The sequence below is a fragment of the Oncorhynchus mykiss genome, chromosome 27 (assembly GCF_057628025.1).
Source record: "Oncorhynchus mykiss isolate SJ-2025 chromosome 27, ASM5762802v1, whole genome shotgun sequence".
In the NCBI taxonomy this organism is placed as follows: Eukaryota; Metazoa; Chordata; class Actinopteri; order Salmoniformes; family Salmonidae; genus Oncorhynchus; species Oncorhynchus mykiss.
This window is the reverse complement of record NC_143048.1, coordinates 9897950-9919310: the sequence shown is the minus strand read 5'-3', so window position 1 is coordinate 9919310 and position 21361 is coordinate 9897950. Positions and strand designations below refer to the sequence as shown.

The 21361-nt window shown below is 42.7% G+C and overlaps 1 protein-coding gene across 2 annotated transcripts in view; it reads left to right on the top strand.

The window, feature by feature from the left end:
• Positions 1-14082: 14082 nt before the first annotated feature.
• Positions 14083-21361, top strand: part of LOC110507464 (uncharacterized protein C14orf132) — a 34351-nt gene continuing 27072 nt past the window's right edge. The window contains exon 1 of one of the 2 annotated variants that reach the window (XM_036965367.2): positions 14083-14293. In XM_036965367.2, the coding sequence (XP_036821262.1) occupies positions 14264-14293 (30 nt within the window). In that variant the 5' untranslated portion in view covers positions 14083-14263. The remainder of the gene's footprint in view (positions 14294-21361) is intronic. The other variant, XM_090224327.1, reaches the window with a different exon arrangement.

Genomic DNA, 21361 nt, shown 5'->3' with positions numbered 1-21361 from the left:
CCCACATGTTGTTACATTACAGTCTTGTTCTAAAATTGATTAAATATATTTTTTCCCTCATCAATCTGCACACAATACACCATAATGGAGGTGACCAAGAACCCGCTGGTCACTCTGACAGAGCTCCAGAGCTCCTTTGTGAAGATGGGAGATTCTTCCAGAAGGACAACCATCTCTGCAGCACTCCACCAATCAGGCCAGACGGAAGCCACTCCTCAGTAAAAGGCACATGACAGCCCACTTGAAGTATGCCAAAAGGCACCTAAAGGACTCTCAGACCATTAGAAACAAGATTCTCTGGTCTGACGAAACCAAGATTGAACTCTTTGACCTGAATGCCAAGCATCACGTCTGGAGGAAACCTGGCACCATCCCTACGGTGAAGCATGGTAGTGGCAGCATCATGATGTTGGGATGTTTTTCAGCAGCAGGGACTGGGAGACTAATCAGGATCAAGGGAAAGATGAACGGAGCAAAATACATATAGATCCTTGATGAAAACCTGCTCCAGAGCACTCAGGACCTCAGACTGTGGCAAAGGTTCACCTTCCAAAGGAACAATGAACCTATGTACACAGCCAAGACAACACAGGAGTGGCTTTGGGACAAGTCTCTGAATGTTCAAGAGTGGCCGGACTTGAACCCGATCGAACATTTCTGGAGAGACCTGAAAATAGCTGTGCAGCAACGCTCCCCATCCAACCTGACAGAGCTTGAAAGGATCTGCAGAAAATAATGGGAGAAACTCTGCAAATACAGGTGTACTATGCTTGTATTGTCATACCCAAGAAGACTTGAGGCTGTAATTGCTGCCATAGGGGCTTCAACAAAGTACTTAGTAAAGGGTCTGAATACTTATGTAAATGGTTTATTTCAGTTTTTTTTTTTGTCATTATGGGGTATTGTGTGTAGATTGATGAGGAGAATCAGGCTGTAACGTACAAAATGTGAAAAAAGTCAAGGGGTCTGAATATTTTCCCGAATGCACTGTATGTTCTGCTGTTATGAAGATGTGACAGAGAAGATTCAAAACATACACTGAGAGTATAAAACATTAGGAACAACTTCCTAATATTGAGTTACACACCCTTTTGCCCTCAGAACAGCCTAAATTATTTGGGCCATTGACTCTACAAGGTGTCAAGCATTCCTCAGGGATGCTTGCCCATGTTGACTCCAATGCTATCCACAGTTGTGTCAAGTTGGCTGGCTGTTCTTTGGGTGGTGTACCATTCTTGATACATACAGGAAACTTGAACGTGAAAAACCAAGCAGCGTTGCAGTTCTTGACACAAACTGATGCGCCTGGCACCTACTACCATACCCCATTCCCCGGCACTTAAATATTTTGTCTTGCCTATTCAACCTCTGAATTGCACACATACACAATCCATGGCTACAGTCCAAAATGTTATTTTTACCACCTCAGCCCTATCGTTAGCCACTTTCCCTCGGGGGAATCACTGTTGATACCGGATGCAGTTTGTTTGATTCCCATCTTAAGTGTAGGTCCAATTCACAAACGTTGACACCTCGGCCCTCGATTTAGCTTGAGGGAGTGAGTGAGGAACTTTGATCACTTGTGGGGTTAATATGACCCACAAATCAATGCAAACTATAGTCATGTGTCAAACTCTGGTGGCCGCGAAGTGTCAAATTTAAACAACACTCCTGCATTTTCAGCATGTTAGACAAAATTATGACGCTAGCTTGCTAAAAAATATATAGTACCAGTCAAAAGTTTGGACACCTACTCATTCCACAGTTTTTCATTATTTGGACTATTTTCTACATTGTAGAATGATAGTGAAGACATCAGAGCTATGAAATAACACACATGGACTCATGTAGTAACCAAAAAAGCGTTAAACAAACCAAAATATATTTTATATTTCAGATTCTTCAAAGTAGCCACCCTTTGCCTTGATGACAGCTTTGCACACTCTTGGCATTCTCTCAACCAGCTTCATGAGGATTGCTTTGAGGAATGCTTTTCTAACAGTCTTGAAGGAGTTCCCACATATGCTGAACACACGTTGACTGCTTTTCTTTCACTCTGCGGTCCAACTCATCCCAAATCATCAATCAAGATGACATTGATTTTAACGTTGGCAAATTCACTTAGTCTCGTAGTGAGGAGCCCATAAAACATAGCTAGCTTCATAAACATATTTTTGAGTATTCTGAAATGTATTTGAATAAATGACCAAGCTATGGGTAACAGCAGCTAGCTACCTGACAGGAGTGCTTTCTAGCTCTGTTAGGTTGCTCAGTATATTAATAGCTTTGAGGTTTGGGTGCTTTTAAGCTCAACTTGAAGATTTCCACCAAGGACATTGCCTCTCCAATCATCACTCTCCCTCGCTTGGGCAAGGGACATTTAAGGTACACTAGGATGTGACGATTTAAAACGACATTCAAGGTCTGACGTTTTAGGGACAAGGGCTGTCTACTTTGAGTCTGGACTGCAGCCCATGTCTCAATTGTATCAAGGCTTAAAAATCCTTCTTTAACCTGTCTACTCCCCTTCATCTACTCTGATTTCAGTGGATTTAACAAGTGACATCGATAATAGCTTTCACTTTGTCAGACTGTCATAGAAAGAGCAGGTGTTCCTAATGTTTTCGTGAACAGCAACCGTTTTCACAGAACCAGCAACATCATCCGTAATAGGGTACATTCACACTCTGTGCCAGAAAGGGGGAGTTATTTTTTAAGCTAAACTGCCACTCTGACTCAGAGAAAACATGATGCTACTTTCACAACTACTACTGGAAACCTGACCTTGCTTCAACCTTGCTCCAAAAAGTGCTAGTCCAGAAGTTAGGGGCACTGAAAAGTTTTATCCTGTTTGATGTCTATGTATAATGCCAGCTAAAACATACATTGTGTTTTGTTATATTTCTCTTGACAATAAATGCCACTTTGCCAGTGGGTGCACTTTAAATTGAGAGCTGTGACATAACTGCCTTTCAAAACTGCACATTCTGCATAGCACAGTTATCGTCTTGGAAGTGTAAAGAGAAATGGGGAGGTTACTTTTTCTTGTCATCCCGAGGCATCATCTGTGAACAACCAAATCGTGTCTTATTGTGTGATAAGAGGAGCAGCTAGTCCTATGCTGCTGTAAGCATTACACTTGAGCTCTTTCACCTTGTTCGCTATTTTGAGATGTTTTCATTTTTAAAATGGCTCAGAGGTATCCCCCCCAAAAAAAGGTGACCTTAAAAGTCTTACTTCCATTTGAAGTAACATGCAAAGTAAATTAATATTTTCCCAATTCCATTATGAATTCGAACCAGATGGATTCATGACACAATATGAACTTGAGAATGCCAGATATGTAATGTGTTTCATAGTACACCACTTTTTAATTTTGTTTGTTGTTTTTTGAGGAGAAATGCAAAATTGCACTGTATTATCTTTATTTTCAAGACCTAGGGCAAGTTTCAGAAGATTATTTGACTCCATTACCCCATATGAAAATCCCTCCCATAAGCAGAATCCGTAATAAGCTCTATTTGAAGTTCTTTGCCCATTAATAGAGCAAAATTAGGAATTTGCATGGCTTTACCAATAATATTGCTTATAATACTGCCAGGAGAAGAGAAACATGCCCTAACTGACCTAGCAACAGTGTGCTATCCATCTCTCCAACAATGGCTTTACCTATGTGATAGGGACAAACACGCCATAGCACATGTGCATTGTAGCATTAATGGGTCTCAATGGGATAAATGAACTTGGCAAAGTGAACGAGAGAATACCTAATGTTGAGTGAACAAAGTAGAGCAGTGGTCACCAACCTTTTCTGAGTCAAGATCACTTTCGCAGTCAAAAAGCGAGCCGAGATCTACCGCTCAGAATTAGTTTTAAACATGACTTCAAAAATGTAGCATTAAGCTAATAAAAACAGTTCTGTAGGAATGGAGGTTTGTGCAGTATGCCTAATATATAATTCACATCATATTGGCTATATGCCTGGCCTACCAATTTTGTTCTTCTCAGACCACATTATATTTCAAAACTCAAGCTTTGATAATTAAATAGATCAGTTGGTGCAGCACTTGCGAGGCACAGCTGAGCATAAATTGAAATAATTAGCACGTGCTTTTTTATGCTACTGGACTGATGGTACCTGCATCTGATGGTCATGCTGCTTTCAAGAAAGCGGTGCACTAGGGAAAATTCATGTTTCTTTGACCACAGAAAGTGAAATATTCCTCGATATTAACGTAGACACGACGAGCTGATAATAATATTTTTTTAAAAGCAAAGGCTATCGACACTCGGCTACTCATTCACTGCAGCTGCAGCGCAAGTGGATGTAGGCAGAAGTGCGTTTTGTCATAGTGTTGAATAAAAACAGTGACAGTGCTAAATAAAAACTTAGTTAGACATGAACTCACTCATAGAAACAGCATCTCTTTGCTGTATTCTTTCTCAGTCTCTCTCTGGTCATGGTTTTAGAAGTTATGAGAAGAAAAAAAACAACAAGTAAACCTCACATAGGCTAGTTTCAAACGTTGGTGTGTCCAAGGTCGTGATTTGAGCTATCCGATTGGTCAGAGCAGTAGGTTCTAAGGTCCGCCATGTAGGCGGAGTATGTTTTTTTTTTTAAAGAATGAAATGGTTCAAAATGGGAACACTTTGCCTACCCGGTGCGCAGGGCTTCTGAATCAAGTGCACACACAGTCAACTGTGCGGCACAAAATGAAAAGGAGCACAAGCCTTTATGCCCTTATCATTGGCTTTTCTACAGAAATGTTTGGTGATCGACTAGGAATGCCTTGAAGTAGAGGAATGAAGTAGAGGGTTAAGGTGCAGAATCAAAGAGAGAGCTACTGAGAAGCACAGTTTAAAATTGTTAAAGATTGTGCATTCACTGCAAGGACTGAAGGAGAAGGCATGACTGGAGAAGTAAGAAGAGTCCCATAACTTGATGGACATATTGAGGTTTGAAGAGAAAGCCATCCACACAGAGTTGTTGTCAGGAGTGACGTGAAGTTCGTGAAGTACAATGGCTGGGATATCCCGTAAACTAACCGGTCCAGCTATTTTGGAGAGGCTATTAAATCAACATGAGTAGGTTTGGCTCTGCTGTGTGTACTTGTTGTGATGTTTGCAACTAATCCTACAGATGTGCAAGTGGACATCACAAGCTACTCAGCACATCCACAATACACTAGTCAGCATCAGCCCCCATTATGTTCTCATACCATTGAACAAGACTCCATGCACTCTCCCAGCCGCATGCCATAGCTACATTACTGTAAGCATTGTCATGAGCTGCTAATGAAACACGGACAAAACACAAAACAATGTCACTAGGATGCACGCTGACTGGCGAATTACAGCGAGCATCATGCTTTCCTCAGAAACATACACAAAAGTACACCGCCGCGGGTGGTTTTGTGAATTCAGCTGGCATGCGAGCCAAAATGAAAACAACCCTTGCTCGAGAGGCGCACACCCACGCTGCACTCTGACCCCCCCCCCCCCCAGCAGCAAGGAATGGGACATTGGGATGTGGGTGGATACAGCAGGACGTAGGAAGATCGTTAATAGCTGCGCATCTCTAGACAGAGAAATCGATAACATTATCAGCTTGGCAATGTTAGAATTGCCAACAAGACAGCAACAATTGTTTACAGAATCTTTCAGTTAATTTTCTATTGAACTACAAAGACTCCGTTTAACCATAGGCGTCCCTCCTTGTACATTTTCTTGAGCAAAATCACACCCTAAGGAGTTTGTAAGCTCCAACTGATGCCTTTTCAGTACATAATAACTCCATTGTTTCCACCTGAGCAACTACTAAAGGCAATTTAATGGTACTGTAAAACACACTGTTTTCATCTTTGATCTCCAGCCATGCAACAATATGGCACTAGCTGGAGCTAAACACTGTGTAACGGTTTTCTTGGTGAGAAGGAGAGTCGGACCAAAATGCGGCGTGTCTATTGCAATCCATGTTTAATGAAGTAACACACTAAACACAAACACTACCAAAACAATAAACTTAACGAAAACCGAAAACAGCCTATACTTGTGTAACCTAACACAGAACAATGACATCAGGACACTAAGGACAATCACCCACCACAAACTCAAAGAATATGGCTGCCTAAATATGGTTCCCAATCAGAGACAACGATAAACACCTGCCTCTGATTGAGAACCACTTCAGACAGCCATAGACTTAGCTAGAACACCCCACTAGCTACAATCCCCATACATACACACCACCTACAAAAACCCATGCCACACCCTGGCCTGACCAAATAAATAAAGATAAACACAAAATACTTCGACCAGGGTGTGACACACTGCTCAATGCAACATAAAGATATCAGGCTTTCCCAAGTGTCCCCTCATATTCCTCCTTCTCAAATCACTTTGGATCCTGCTCTGGTTGGGGAGCTCATGGTGATGTTGGCTATGATGACACAAGTGGGCTGGGTACAGTAGGATGGTGGTCACGGTCAGCATGGGAACCTCCGCAAGCACTTGTCCCAGTCCAGACACGCGTGAGAAGGCGTAGCCCTTTCCTGCAGCCAAATGACCTAGTGGCCTCATGGGTGAAACGTTATTCATATTTTTCATAATGAATATACATTCTTTCCAAAAAAGCAGCCCAAAATCGGGTGTTTCTATGTCAAACGGTCTTCTGTGGTGTGTATAAAGTGTAACACTGGAATGCAAAATCAACATACAGTATTATACATTTTAACTCTATATCTGATATGGCACAGGTGTCTTCTTTTTTTAAAGACCATTACCATCTGTGTGAGGTGTATTCTTCTGTTTTAAAGTAGATTTAAGACTACCAAGAAACACTCTGTGTGACCCTGATTTAGCCCACTGCAGTTAAAGGTTAATCATCTGTCAGGCTAAGGGAGTGTGGGGCGGGTTGAGGCATGTTCATAACTATTACGGTTCGCCGGCCAATGTATGCCTTTAATTGTATGACTGCTGAGCCGCCACACATCCCACACAGGACCATTATGAATGCAGTGGGGTCAGTGGGGTCAATCCCCTTGGAGTCGAGTAATTCCGAACATACAGTAGAGAGAAGAGAGATGGTATTTGAAGTCATATACTATTGTTATGATGATACGTGTAGTAATAGCACATAAGGAGTAGCACTGGTACACATTATCTATAGCACTACAGTAGTACTAATAGTAGTAGCTTATTCATTTTGGTGGTTGTAACAATGTGTTTGACTCAATGAGGAATAGGTACTACTGAAAACTAAACAAATAGTATATGTGGAATACTACTGTTTGCCAAAGGGGAAGTCTCTCCTGATTTGCTTTGTGACGCTCACTCCTACTTTAGGGATACAGTGCCCTTGGCACAGAGCTTTAGGACAGATATCGATTCAGGTTTGAATGAATTTGACCCGAATCCCATTCATCTTAGACAGAAAGGGAGATACAGAAGACAACGCAAGAGAAAAGGTCTACAGCTGTGGCTGAAACACTCTCAGACAGACTCTGTCTCAAGCATCTACACGTTTGGCAGAGCAATTAGAAAATACTGTAATTCAGTTGGACGTCAAGACTAGAAGCAGCAGCAGAGTGTGTTACATGTGAATAGAATGAGGTTTGGTACAGGGGTCCTGTCAGAAGAATCTAGTGCAAATCCAACTCAAAAGGGTTTTAAGATCATCCACAAAGTGAACAAAGCAAGTCAATTGCTTGAACAAAAAAAAAGTTGTGGCATAGTATTTGATACAGCCACACTCGTTGCAACTGCAACAACAAAGAATGGGAACTTGGATGTGTTGACGCCAGAATCAACTTTGACCTATGCTCCCATACGCAGGAATGTGTGAACACATACTACACTTCAGACATCTTTAATGCACATCAAAGTGAATTTGTCAAAATATTTACGAGGTCTTCAAATGGGGGGACTAGATACATGAAGTGCTTTCATTTCTAAAGAGTGAAACGGATACGCATGAAAACACCCTCAGATAACTACAAAAGTGACATTCTTTACTGTCGCCTCATATGAAACATTTTGATCTCAAATTCGAAATGCTGGAGTATAGAGACAAACGAAACGTTTTAGCTTCACCGTCCTAATAAATGTGTAGGGGAGTGTAACTTCAACGTGTGTTGCTCCTGGTATTTGCTCAGTAGAGCATCGCCCACACGAACAAAGAAATGGAGGTGACTTCTAAACCTGCGAAACTAACTAGGCCAAATCCATTCAGTCATCATCGTGAATCTAGTGATCTAGTGTGGAGATTCTGTCGCGCTACATCATGGCCCTTACCTGGAACGAGGAGATTGATAGTGGCATGTCACCAAGCCAAACTATGCCTACCGGGAGTCAGGTCATTGAAGCTACAGTAGTTCAGAGAACATGCTACATTACCTTCCGGAACTTTCTACCAATGCCAAAGGGAGGGATTTACACATCACACGTCAGTAACCAGCTTAATGTTTGTTGTTGATTATCATGTAGTCTTGTGGGAGAAACATCTCATTTGGAAGTGAGAGAGAAAATCTATCTGCCAATAAACAACAGTGTCCTGGCAGTTGAACAATGTTCTGTTCATAGATTCAGTACGGCTCCTCTGCAGCATCCTCCTCTCATAATCGAAAATCAGTCCATGTTTATTCAAATCCAAACATCAATCAAAAGGTACAACTTATTGAGGGGAGACATACATGGCTAGAGGTGTAAGCTCTTTGTGTAGAGAATCTCTGCTAATATGTCGTTGTGCGCTAGATAGACAGATCTGTTTCTGAAAATGACTGAAGCAGTCGCCAGGTTCCCTGTGGAAAATAATAGGATTCATGCAATAAACATTTTAGTCCAAAAACTGAGAGGCTTTTAATAACCAATTCTCTATTGAAATTAAAAACTAAGGGGGGTGAATGGGTAAATAATAGCCACTGAAAGCTGTACACTGGGCATCTGGGCTTCAGGGAAGGTGGCTGTCATTATTATCTAACATGGAGGCAATGTCCAAGAGGGTGAAAAGAAAATTACTATAAATAGGCGTTGGTTCATGCAGTGATAATTTCAATTCCTGAAAGTTAATGGACAGATGTCACGCCAAGCTTCGTGAGTTACTCAAGACTTCAAGAGATTCTGTCTTTTAAAACAATTACATTCCCAAATGGAAATGTTGAATAAGACCACTGAAAACCCTAAAGTTAAATCTGTTTTGAAAGGGTGACATGTTTCTTGAATCTTCTCTGTATGTAATCGTTTCACCAACAGGGGAGAGCTTTACCATCCCTTCCTTCAAAGTAACCCAGAGAGGAATGTTTTCTATACTCAAAAGGATATATTTCTCTAATCTTAGTATAGAGTGTGATTTCGTATAAAACCCAGACAACAAAATAATGATTTGGGGGACTTTCACAATTTAATGCATAGCATAGTCCATTGGAAGTAGGATTGTTGACATATATCTGACATTGCATCTAAAAGCATAATTGAGAAATGATCAAAGTTTGCATGTTTATTACATTTTGGCCTTATCCAGGCCTTCTTTAAGACGCCATCATGTTTCATCTGTAGATGCTACAAAACTAAAATTGGTGCCAAATTACGCTTTACCACTTACTTTGTCACATGAGTAGTACTTTGATTTCAATAACAATAATAATAAAATATGTCTATTGCATATATATATATATATATATATATATATATATATATATATATATATATATATATATGTACTGAACAAATACAAACCCAACAATATCAAAGATATATATATATACTAGGCCCTAATGAAGTTCATTAGGGCATAGTATATGGATTTCACATGACTGGAAATACAGATAGGCATTTGTTGGTCACAGATATCTTTTAAAAAAAAGGTAGGGGTGAGGATCAGGAAACAAATCAGTATCTGTTGTGACCACAATTTGCCTCATGCAGAGCGACACATCTCCGTCGCAAAGGATTGATGTCAGCCTGTGGAATATTGTCCCACTCTGGCTGTGCAATGGAGGAACTGGAACACTCTGTGATACACGTCGATCCAGAGCATCCAAAACATGCTCAATTGGTGACATGTCTGGTGAGTATGCAGGCCATGGAAGAACTGGGACATTTTCAGCTTCCAGGATTTGTGTACAAATCCTTGCGACATGTGGCAGTCAGCATGCCAATTGCACGCTCCCTCAAAATCTGAGATATCTGTGGCATTGTGTTGTGTGACAAAACTGCACATTTTAGGTTGGCATTTTATTGTCCCCAGCACAAGGTGCACCTGTGTAATGATCATGCTGTTTAAATCAGCTTCTTGATATGCCACACCTGTCAGGTGGACGGATTATCTTCGTAAACGATAAATACTCACTAACAGGTATGCAAACAAATTTGTTCACAAAATGTGAGACAGAAATAAGCTTTTTGTGCATATGGAACATTTCTGTGATCTTTTATTTCAGCTCATGAAACATGGGACCAACACTTTATAAGTTGCGTTTACATTTGTGTTCTCTCTCTCTGTGTGTGTGTGTGTGTGTGTGTGTGTGTGTGTGTGTGTGTGTGTGTGTGTGTGTGTGTGTGTGTGTGTGTGCGTGTGTGTGTGTGTGTGTGTGTGTGTATGTGTGTGTGTGTGTGTGTGTATGGAAACAGACCTTTTTCAGGACCCTGTCTTTCAAAGTTAATTCGTAAAAATCCAAATAACTTCACAGATCTTCATTGTTAAGGATTTAAACACTTTTCCCATGCTTGTTCAATGAACCATGAAGAAGTAATGAAAATGCACCTGTAGAACGGTAGTTAAGACACTAACAGCTTACAAACGGTAGGCAATTAAGGTCACAGTTATGAAAATTTAGGACAGTAAAGAGGCCTTTCAACTGACTCTGAAAAACACCCAAAGAAAGATGCCCAGGGACCCTGCTCATCTGTGTGAACGTGCCTTAGGCATGCTGCAAGGAAGCATGAGGACTGCAGATGTGGCCAGGGCAATAAATTGCAATGTCCGTACTGTGAGACGTCTAAGACAGCGCTACAGGGAGACAGGACGGACAGCTGATCGTCTTCGCAGTGGCAGACCACGTGTAACAACACCTGCACAGGATCGGTACATCTGAACATCACACCTGCGGGACAGGTACAGGATGGCAACAACAACTGCCCGAGTTACACCAGAAATGCACAATCACTCCATCAGTGCTCAGATTGTCCGCAATAGGCTGAAAGAGACTGAGGGCTTGTAGACCTGTTGTAAGGCAGGTCCTCACCAGACATCACCGGCAACAACATTGTCTATGGGCACAAACCTACCGTTGCTGGACCAGGCAGGACTGGCAAAAAGTGCTCTTCACTGACGAGTCGCAGTTTTGTCTCACCAGGGGTGATGGTTGGATTCGTGTTTATCATCAAAGGATTGAGCGTTACACCGAGGCCTGTACTCTGGAGCGGAATCTGGAGGTGATGGGTCCGTCTTGGTCTGGGGCGGTGTGTCACAGCATCATCGGACTGAGCTTGTTGTCATTGTAGGCAATCTCAACGCTGTGCGTTACAGGAAAGACAGCCTCCTCCCTCTTGTGGTACCCTTCCTGCAGGCTCATCCTGACATGACCTTCCAGCTTGCCAATGCCACCAGCCATACTGCTCGTTCTGTGCGTGATTTCCTGCAAGACGGGAATGTCAGTGTTCTGCCATGGCCAGCGAAGAGCCAGGATCTCAATCCCATTGAGCACGTCTGGGACCTGTTGGATCGGAGGGTGAGGGCTCGGGCCATTCCCCCCAGAAATGGAACTTGCAGGTGCCTTGGTGGAAGAGTGGGGCAAGAACTCACAGCAAGAACAGGCAAATCTGGTGCAGTCCATGTCACGTTCTGACCATAGAAAGCCTGCATTTTCTATGGTAGAGTAGGTCAGGGCGTGACTAGGGGTTTTAGTCTAGTATATTATTTTCTATGTTGGGGTTTGTATATGATTCCCAATTAGAGGCAGCTGGTAATCGTTGTCTCTAATTGGGGATCATACTTAAGTTGCATTTTTCCACCTGTGGGTTATGGGATATTGTTTATGTTTAGTTGCCTGTTAGCACTGCATTGCCTTATATTGAACGTGACAGTCCATGAGGAGGAGATGCACTGCAGTACTTATTGCAGCTGGTGGCCACACCAGATACTGACTGGTACTTTTGATTTTGAGTCCCCCCTTTGTTCAGGGACACATTTTTCCATTTCTGTTAGTCACATGTCTGTGGAACTTGTTCAGTTTATGTTTCAGTTGTTGAATCTTGTTATGTTCATACAAATATTTACGTATGTTAAGTTTGCTGAAAATAAACGCAGTTGACAGTGAGTGGACATTTATTTTTTGCTGAGTTCATCATATATATATACGTTTTTCTTTATAAGGTTTTTCTTGATTTTTTACTATTTTTGACATTGTAGACTAAACATGAAGACATCAAAACTATGAAATAACATGTGGAATCATGCAGCAACCCAAAAAATTGTTAAACAAATCCAAATATGTTTTATATTTGTGATACTTCAAAGTAGCCATCCTTTGCTTGGTCACAGCAAAAGTAATGCATTGCGATTTAAGTTTTGCCATCAGCTGGAAGACTGTGTCCCCTTTTCTCAGCGGAGGGAGGGAGGGAAAAGGGACAGTGAGTCGGGACAGTGAGCCAGGTAGGCAGAGTCCTTCCTTCAGACACATTGTTTTCACTATGTATTCTACCTCTTGGTGATGTCATGCGGAAACACAATGTCAACCTTTCACTGCTATGCGGACGATACACAGCTACACAGATACATTTCGATGAAACATAGTGAAGCCCCAAGATTGCCCACCCTGGAAGCCTGTGTTTCAGACATAAGGAAGGGTGATGGAGGCAAATGTTTTACTTTTAAACTCAGACAAAACAGAGATGTTAGTTCTAGGTCCCAAGAAACAAAGAGATCTGATGTTGCATCTGACCATTAATCTTGATGGTTGTACAGTTGTCTCAAACAAAACTGTGAAGGACCTCGGATTTACTCTGGACCCTGATCTCTCTTTTGACAAACATATCAAGAATCTTTCACGGACAGCTTTTTTCATAACATTGCAAAGATCTGAAACCTTTTGTCCAAAAATTATGCAGAAAGGTAATCCATGTATTTGTCACTTTTAGATTAGACTACTGCAATGCTCTACTCTCCGGCTACCTGGATAAAGCACTAAATAAACTTAATTTAGTGCTAAATACGGCTGCTAGATTGTTGACTAGATCCAAAACATTTGATCATATTACTCCAGTGCTAGCCTCTCTACACTGGCTTCCTGTTAAGGTCAAGGCTGATTTTCAAGTTTATACTGCTAACCTACAAAGCATTACATGGGCTTGCTCCTACAGTACCTATCTCTTCGATTTGGTCCTGCCGTACATACCTACAGGTACGCTACGGTCACAAGATGCAGGCCACCTTATTGCTCCTAGAATTTTGAAGCAAACAGCTAGAGGCAGGGCTTTCTTCTATAGAGCTCCATTTTTTAGGAATGGTCTGACTCGGTCTTGACCTTTAAGTCTTTACTGAAAACTCATCTCTTCAGTAGGTCCTATGATTGAGTGTAGTCTGGCCCAGGGGTGTGAAGGTGAATGGCAAGGCACTAGAGCCTGGCCGGCTTCTGTCTCTCCACTGGGATTCTCTTGTTTCTAGGTCTTCATGAAATAACAATTTCTTAATCCACGTATGACCTTAGCCTACTATAGGTCTAGGAGGGTAAATCTGGGTAATATCCCTCTTAAAACTCATGCCTAAAATGACCCCATCAACATGTTTTCTATGTCTGAGTTAGAAGCAGGGCCAGACTGGAACCAGTAATTTGCACGAAATGCCAAATGGCCAGTCCAATCCTGGTTACAATGGGAATAACAGAGCTTGCCTATTTAATGTCAATCCATCTCCAGTATAATGTCCTCCCCTCAAAATCATCTGAAGGAAAAGAGGAAGGAGATGTAGGGGGTATAAGTGTCAAAAGAGTTTATTAACTGTAAAAGGCAAACTTGCATCAATAATTCTGCAAGGTTGCCTTGCGCGCCTGCAGCACAAATCCACTCCGGCAGAGGAAAAAAAAAGCTATTCCATTAAGTGCGTTAAGACGAATCAAGAGCGCGCTGTGCCAGGGAAGCGTAGTAGTGTTCAACACTGGTGAGACCTCGCTGAATACGAAGCTTTCCTTTTACTCAATCGTACATATTACACACCGTTAGTGTGTTTAATTTTCTAACAGTCTGCCGATTTCTGAACCCCACAAACCTAATGATGGAGTTATCCTTGATTTCCGCGCAGGTAAGAAACCTTCCGTTCTAGCTGTAATATTTTAGAGCTCAATGACATCACGGCGTTAAGGCTACAATTACGCTCATCAAAGTAATGAGGTTAACACTTGAGATTTCGGATAGGCGGTTTTTCAAGGTAGCATGCGTCATAGCACGTGTGGGGCAACAGTAGTCTGCAGTGTCTCACTTACTTCGGGACAGGTGAATGGCATTTGGATGCAGACAGGTGACTGAGATGATATGCAGTGTTGTGTTGTGTAAAGTAGGCTATCAGGTGCAGCAGCGGGCTCAAAAAGGATTAGGCTATTTCTTGCTGTCGGTTAATGAATGACTGCGGGAAATTGATCACCTCTGGCAAATGGTTCCATCTGGGATATTGTGCTTTTTAAAATTGATTAGAAACCTGGCAATTTACTACTCATACTAGCAAACCTCAACTACCACCGCTACTACTCATAGCAGCCTAATAATAAGCATAATCATTGCCATACATTTATAATCAGATGGAAATTATAGCCTAATGATCATGCACATTTGTCACCGCATTTACCTTTCACTGACATCAGTGTGTGTACAGTGCATTCGGGAAGTATTCAGACCCCTTGACATTTCCCACATTGTGTTACAGCCTTATTCTAAAATGGATTAAATAGTTTTTTTTTTACCGTCAACAATCTACATACAGTCGCCCATAATGACAAAGCAACATAAGTTTTGTTAAAATTTATCCAAATGTATATAAAAATAGAAATATCACATTTACATAAGTATTCAGACTCTTTAATCAGTACTTTGTTGAAGCACCTTTGACAGCGATTACAGCTCCGAGTCCTCTTGGGTATGATGGTACAAGCTTCAAATCAAATCAAATCAAATCAAATCAAATTTTATTTGTCACATACACATGGTTAGCAGATGTTAATGCGAGTGTAGCGAAATGCTTGTGCTTCTAGTTCCGACAATGCAGTAATAACAAGTAATCTAACTAACAATTCCAAAACTACTGTCTTGTACACAGTGTAAGGGGATAAAGAATATGTACATAAGGATATATGAATGAGTGATGGTACAGAGCAGCATAGGCAAGGTACAGTAGATGGTATCGGGTACAGTATGTACAAATGAGATGAGTATGTAAACAAAGTGGCATAGTATAGTATAAAGTGGCTAGTGATACATGTATTACATAAGGATACCGTCGATGATATAGAGTACAGTATATACGTATGCATATGAGATGAATAATGTAGGGTAAGTAACATTTATATAAGGTAGCATAGTTTAAAGTGGCTAGTGATATATTTACATCATTTCCCATCAATTCCCATTATTAAAGTGGCTGGAGTTGAGTCAGTGTCAGTGTGTTGGCAGCAGCCACTCAGTGTTAGTGGTGGCTGTTTAACAGTCTGATGGCCTTGAGATAGAAGCTGTTTTTCAGTCTCTCGGTCCCAGCTTTGATGCACCTGTACTGACCTCGCCTTCTGGATGATAGCGGGGTGAACAGGCAGTGGCTCGGGTGGTTGATGTCCTTGATGATCTTTATGGCCTTCCTGTGACATCGGGTGGTGTAGGTGTCCTGGAGGGCAGGTAGTTTGCCCCCGGTGATGCGTTGTGCAGACCTCACTACCCTCTGGAGAGCCTTACGGTTGAGGGCGGTGCAGTTGCCATACCAGGCGGTGATACAGCCCGCCAGGATGCTCTCGATTGTGCATCTGTAGAAGTTTGTGAGTGCTTTTGGTGACAAGCCGAATTTCTTCAGCCTCCTGAGGTTGAAGAGGCGCTGCTGCGCCTTCTTCACGATGCTGTCTGTGTGAGTGGACCAATTCAGTTTGTCTGTGATGTGTATGCCGAGGAACTTAAAACTTGCTACCCTCTCCACTACTGTTCCATCGATGTGGATAGGGGGGTGTTCCCTCTGCTGTTTCCTGAAGTCCACAATCATCTCCTTAGTTTTGTTGACGTTGAGTGTGAGGTTGTTTTCCTGACACCACACTCCGAGGGCCCTCACCTCCTCCCTGTAGGCCGTCTCATCGTTGTTGGTAATCAAGCCTACCACTGTTGTGTCGTCCGCAAACTTGATGATTGAGTTGGAGGCGTGCGTGGCCACGCAGTCGTGGGTGAACAGGGAGTACAGGAGAGGGCTCAGAACGCAACCTTGTGGGGCCCCAGTGTTGAGGATCAGCGGGGAGGAGATGTTGTTGCCTACCCTCACCACCTGGGGGCGGCCCGTCAGGAAGTCCAGTACCCAGTTGCACAGGGCGGGGTCGAGACCCAGGGTCTCGAGCTTGATGACGAGCTTGGAGGGTACTATGGTGTTGAATGCCGAGCTGTAGTCGATGAACAGCATTCTCACATAGGTATTCCTCTTGTCCAGATGGGTTAGGGCAGTGTGCAGTGTGGTTGAGATTGCATCGTCTGTGGACCTATTTGGGCGGTAAGCAAATTGGAGTGGGTCTAGGGTGTCAGGTAGGGTGGAGGTGATATGGTCCTTGACTAGTCTCTCAAAGCACTTCATGATGACGGATGTGAGTGCTACGGGGCGGTAGTCATTTAGCTCAGTTACCTTAGCTTTCTTGGGAACAGGAACAATGGTGGCCCTCTTGAAGCATGTGGGAACAGCAGACTGGTATAGGGATTGATTGAATATGTCCGTAAACACACCGGCCAGCTGGTCTGCGCATGCTCTGAGGGCGCGGCTGGGGATGCCATCTGGGCCTGCAGCCTTGCGAGGGTTAACACGTTTAAATGTCTTACTCACCTCGGCTGCAGTGAAGGAGAGACCGCATGTTTTCGTTGCAGGCCGTGTCAGTGGCACTGTATTGTCCTCAAAGCGGGCAAAAAAGTTATTTAGTCTGCCTGGGAGCAAGACATCCTGGTCCGTGACTGGGCTGGGTTTCTTCCTGTAGTCCGTGATTGACTGTAGACCCTGCCACATGCCTCTTGTGTCTGAGCCGTTGAATTGAGATTCTACTTTGTCTCTGTACTGGCGCTTAGCTTGTTTGATAGCCTTGCGGAGGGAATAGCTGCACTGTTTGTATTCGGTCATGTTACCAGACACCTTGCCCTGATTAAAAGCAGTGGTTCGCGCTTTCAGTTTCACACGAATGCTGCCATCAATCCACGGTTTCTGGTTAGGGAATGTTTTAATCGTTGCTATGGGAACGACATCTTCAACGCACGTTCTAATGAACTCGCACACCGAATCAGCGTATTCGTCAATGTTGTTATCTGACGCAATACGAAACATGTCCCAGTCCACGTGGTGGAAGCAGTCTTGGAGTGTGGAGTCAGCTTGGTCGGACCAGCGTTGGACAGACCTCAGCGTGGGAGCCTCTTGTTTTAGTTTCTGTCTGTAGGCAGGGATCAACAAAATGGAGTCGTGGTCAGCTTTTCCGAAAGGGGGGCGGGGCAGGGCCTTATATGCGTCGCGGAAGTTAGAGTAACAATGGCACAAAAACAATTGGCACACCTGTCGCTGCACAGCTATTTTTAGGTCTCTCCAGAGATGTTTGATCGGGTTCAAGTCCGTGCTCTGGCTGGGCCACTCAAGGATATTCAGAGACTTGTCCTGAAGCCGCTCCTGCGGTGTGCTTAGGGTCGTTGTCCTGTTGGATGGGGAACCTTCGCCCCAGTCTGAGGTCCTGAGCGCTCTGGAGCAGGTTTTCTTCAAGAATCTCTATGTACTTTTCTCCCTTCATCTTTCCCTCGATTCTGACTAGTCTCCCACTCCCTGCCTCTGAAAAAACATCCCCACTGCATGATTCTGCCACCACCATGCTTCACCGTAGGGATGGTGTCAGGTTTCCTCCAGACATGACGCTTGGCATCCAGGCCAAAGAGTTCACTACCAACGTTAACATGCACACACCATCACTGATTAAAGGTGAGCCCATTGAAATAGTGGAAGAGTACAAAAACCTTGGATTAATCTTTGACAACAATCAGTGTACTGACGCTCTTTTTAAGAAAGGCCAACAGACTGTATTTCCTACGGAAACTGCACTTTTTTAAAATGTTGATCTAACCATCATGGTTCTCTTTTATAAATCATTCATTGAGAGCATTCTGTCCAACTACATGACCTGTTGGTTTGTGAATATCAAGTTGCACAGAAAAATAGGTTGGGCAAGATAGTCAGGACTTGCAGAAAAATCATGGGGCAGCAACAGCAAGAACTGTCATCTCTCTACCTGGGCAGAGGCCTCCTTGAGGGGAGTAAAATAGCGGTTGACTCTTCCCATCCACTCCATCCTGAATTCCAGCTCCTTCCCTCTGGCTGCAGGTACAGACTACCTAAGGTTAAAAAAAATAAATAGGGCCAAGTACTCTTTTATTCCGAATGCAATTCTGCAACTTAACAAAATGTTGGACTAATTACACTTAGCGCTTGCACTATGAAACTGCACTTACCCTGCCTATTTTCTTGTAAATATCCTTTGCTATTTATTTTTAAAAAAATGTTATGTGATATGTTTTATGACTGCTGCAAGATGAATTGCCTCTCTGAGGGCATTAACATATTCTGAATCAATCTTGGTTTCATCATCCCAGAGAATCCTGTTTCTCATGGTCTGAGAATCCTTTAGGTGCCTTTTGGCAAACCCCAAGTGGGCTATCATGTGCCTTTTATCGAGGAGTGGTTTCCGTCTGGCCACTCTACCGTAAAGGCCTGATTGGTGGAATACTGCGGAGATGGTTGTCCTTCTGGAAGGTTCTGCCATCTCCATAGAGGAACTCTGGAGCTCTGTCAGTGACCATCGGGTTCTTGGTCACCTCGCAGACCAAGGCCCTTCTCCACCGGTTGCTCAGTTTGGCCGGGTGGCCAGCTCTAGGAAGAGTCTTGGGGGTTCCAACCTTCTTCCCTTTAAGAATGATGGAGGCCACTGTGTTCTTGGGGATCTTCAATGCTGGTACACTTCCCCAGATCTGTGCCTCGACACAATCGTGTCTCGGAGCTCCACGGACAATTCCTTCCAGCTCATGGTGGTCTTTGCTCTGACATGCACTGTCAACTGTGAGACCTTATATAGACAGGTGTGTACCTTTCCAAATCCTGTCCAATCAATAAAATTCACCACAGGTAGACTCCAAGTTGTAGAAACATCTCAAGGATGATCAATGGAAACAGGATGTACCTGAGCTCAATTTCGAGTCTCATAGCAAAGGGTCTGAATATTTACAGTTGAAGTCGGAAGCTTACATACACCTTAGCCAAGTACATATAAACTCAGTTTTTCACAATTCCTAACATTTTATCCAAGTACAAATTCCCTGTTTTAGGTCAGTTAGGATCACCACTTCATTTGAAGAATGTGAAATGTCAGAATAATAGCAGAGAGAATGATTCATTTCAGCTTTTACTTCTTTCATCACATTCCCAGTGGGTCAGAAGTTTACATACACTCAATTAGTATTTGGTAGCATTGCCTTTAAATTGTTTAACTTTGATCAAACGTTTCAGGTAGCCTTCCACAAGCTTCCCACAACAAGTTGGGTGAATTTTAGCCCATTCTTCCTGACAGAACTGGTGTAACTGATTCAGGTTTGCTCGCACATGCTTTTTCAGTTCTGCACACAAATTTTCTGTAGGATTGAGGTCAGGGCTTTGTGATGGCCACTCCGATACCTAAACTTTGTTGTCCTTAAGCCATTTTGCCACAACTTTGGAAGTGTGCTTGTGGTCATTGTCCATTTGGAAGACCCATTCGCGACCAAGCTTTAACTTCCTGACTGATGTCTTGAGATGTTGCTCCATCTGTTTTGTGAAGTGCATCAGTTCCTCCTGCAGCAAAGCACCCCCCCCCCCCCCCCCCCCCCCCCAGCATGCTGCTGCCACGTGCTTCACGGTTGGGATGGTGTTCTTCAGCTTGCAAGCCTCCCCTGTTTTCCTCCAAACATAACGATGGTCATTATGGCCAAACAGTTCTATTTTTGTTACATCAGACCAGAGGACATTTCTCCAAAAAGTACGATCTTTGTCCCCATGTGCAGTTGCAACTGTAGTCTGGCATTTTTATGGTGGTTTTGGAGCAGTGGCTTATTCCTTGCTGAGCGGCCTTTCAGGTCATGTTGATATAGGACTCATTTTTACCTTGGATATAGATACTTTTGTACCTGTTTCCTCCAGCATCTTCACAAGGTCCTTTGCTGTTGTTCTGGGATTGATTTGCACTTTTTGCACCAAAGTACGTTCTCTAGGAGACAGAACGCTTCTCCTTCTTTAGAGGTGTGATTGTTGCGTGGACCCATGGTGTTTATACTTTTGTACTATTGTTTGTACAGATGAACGTGGTACCTTCAGGCATTTGGAAATTGCTCCCAAGGATGAACCAGACTTGTGGAGGTGTAAAAAAAAAAATCTGAAGTCATGGCTGATTTCTTTTCCTTTTCCCATGATGTCAAGCAAAGAGGCAATGCGTTTGAAGGTAGGCCTTGAAATACATCCACAGGTACACCTCCAATTGTCTCAAATGAGGTCAATTAGCCTATCAGAAGATTCTAAAGCCATAATATAATTTTGGGGAATTCTCCAAGCTGTTTAAAGGAACAGTCAACTTAGTGTATGTAAACTTCTGACCTACTGGAATTGTGATATAGTGAATTATAAGTGAAATAATCTCTCTGTAAACAATTGTTGGAAAAATTACTTGTGTCATGCACAAAGTAGATGTCCTAACCGACTTGCCAAATCTATAGTTTGTTAACAAGAAATTTGTGGAGTGGTTGAAAAACAAGTTTTAATGACTCCAACCTAAGTGTATGGAGGTTGTATGTTCATAAGGCATTTTCTGTTTTTCATTTTTCATAATTTGCAAACATTTTTCAACTTCTTCACTTTGTCATTATGGGGAATTGTGTGTAAATTATTATTTTTTAAATTTTAATTAATACATTTTCCAACAAGGCTGTAACGTAAGAAAATGTGGAAATGGGAAGGGGTCCGAACTTACCGAATGCACTGTACTTTGCATTATGCCTTTTGAAGTTGAGAGGTTTCCTGGAATCTTGCTGGTTATTGCAACATTTGACATTACCCACTTGATAGGTTTTTGAAAGGTGTATACACTGAACAGAAATA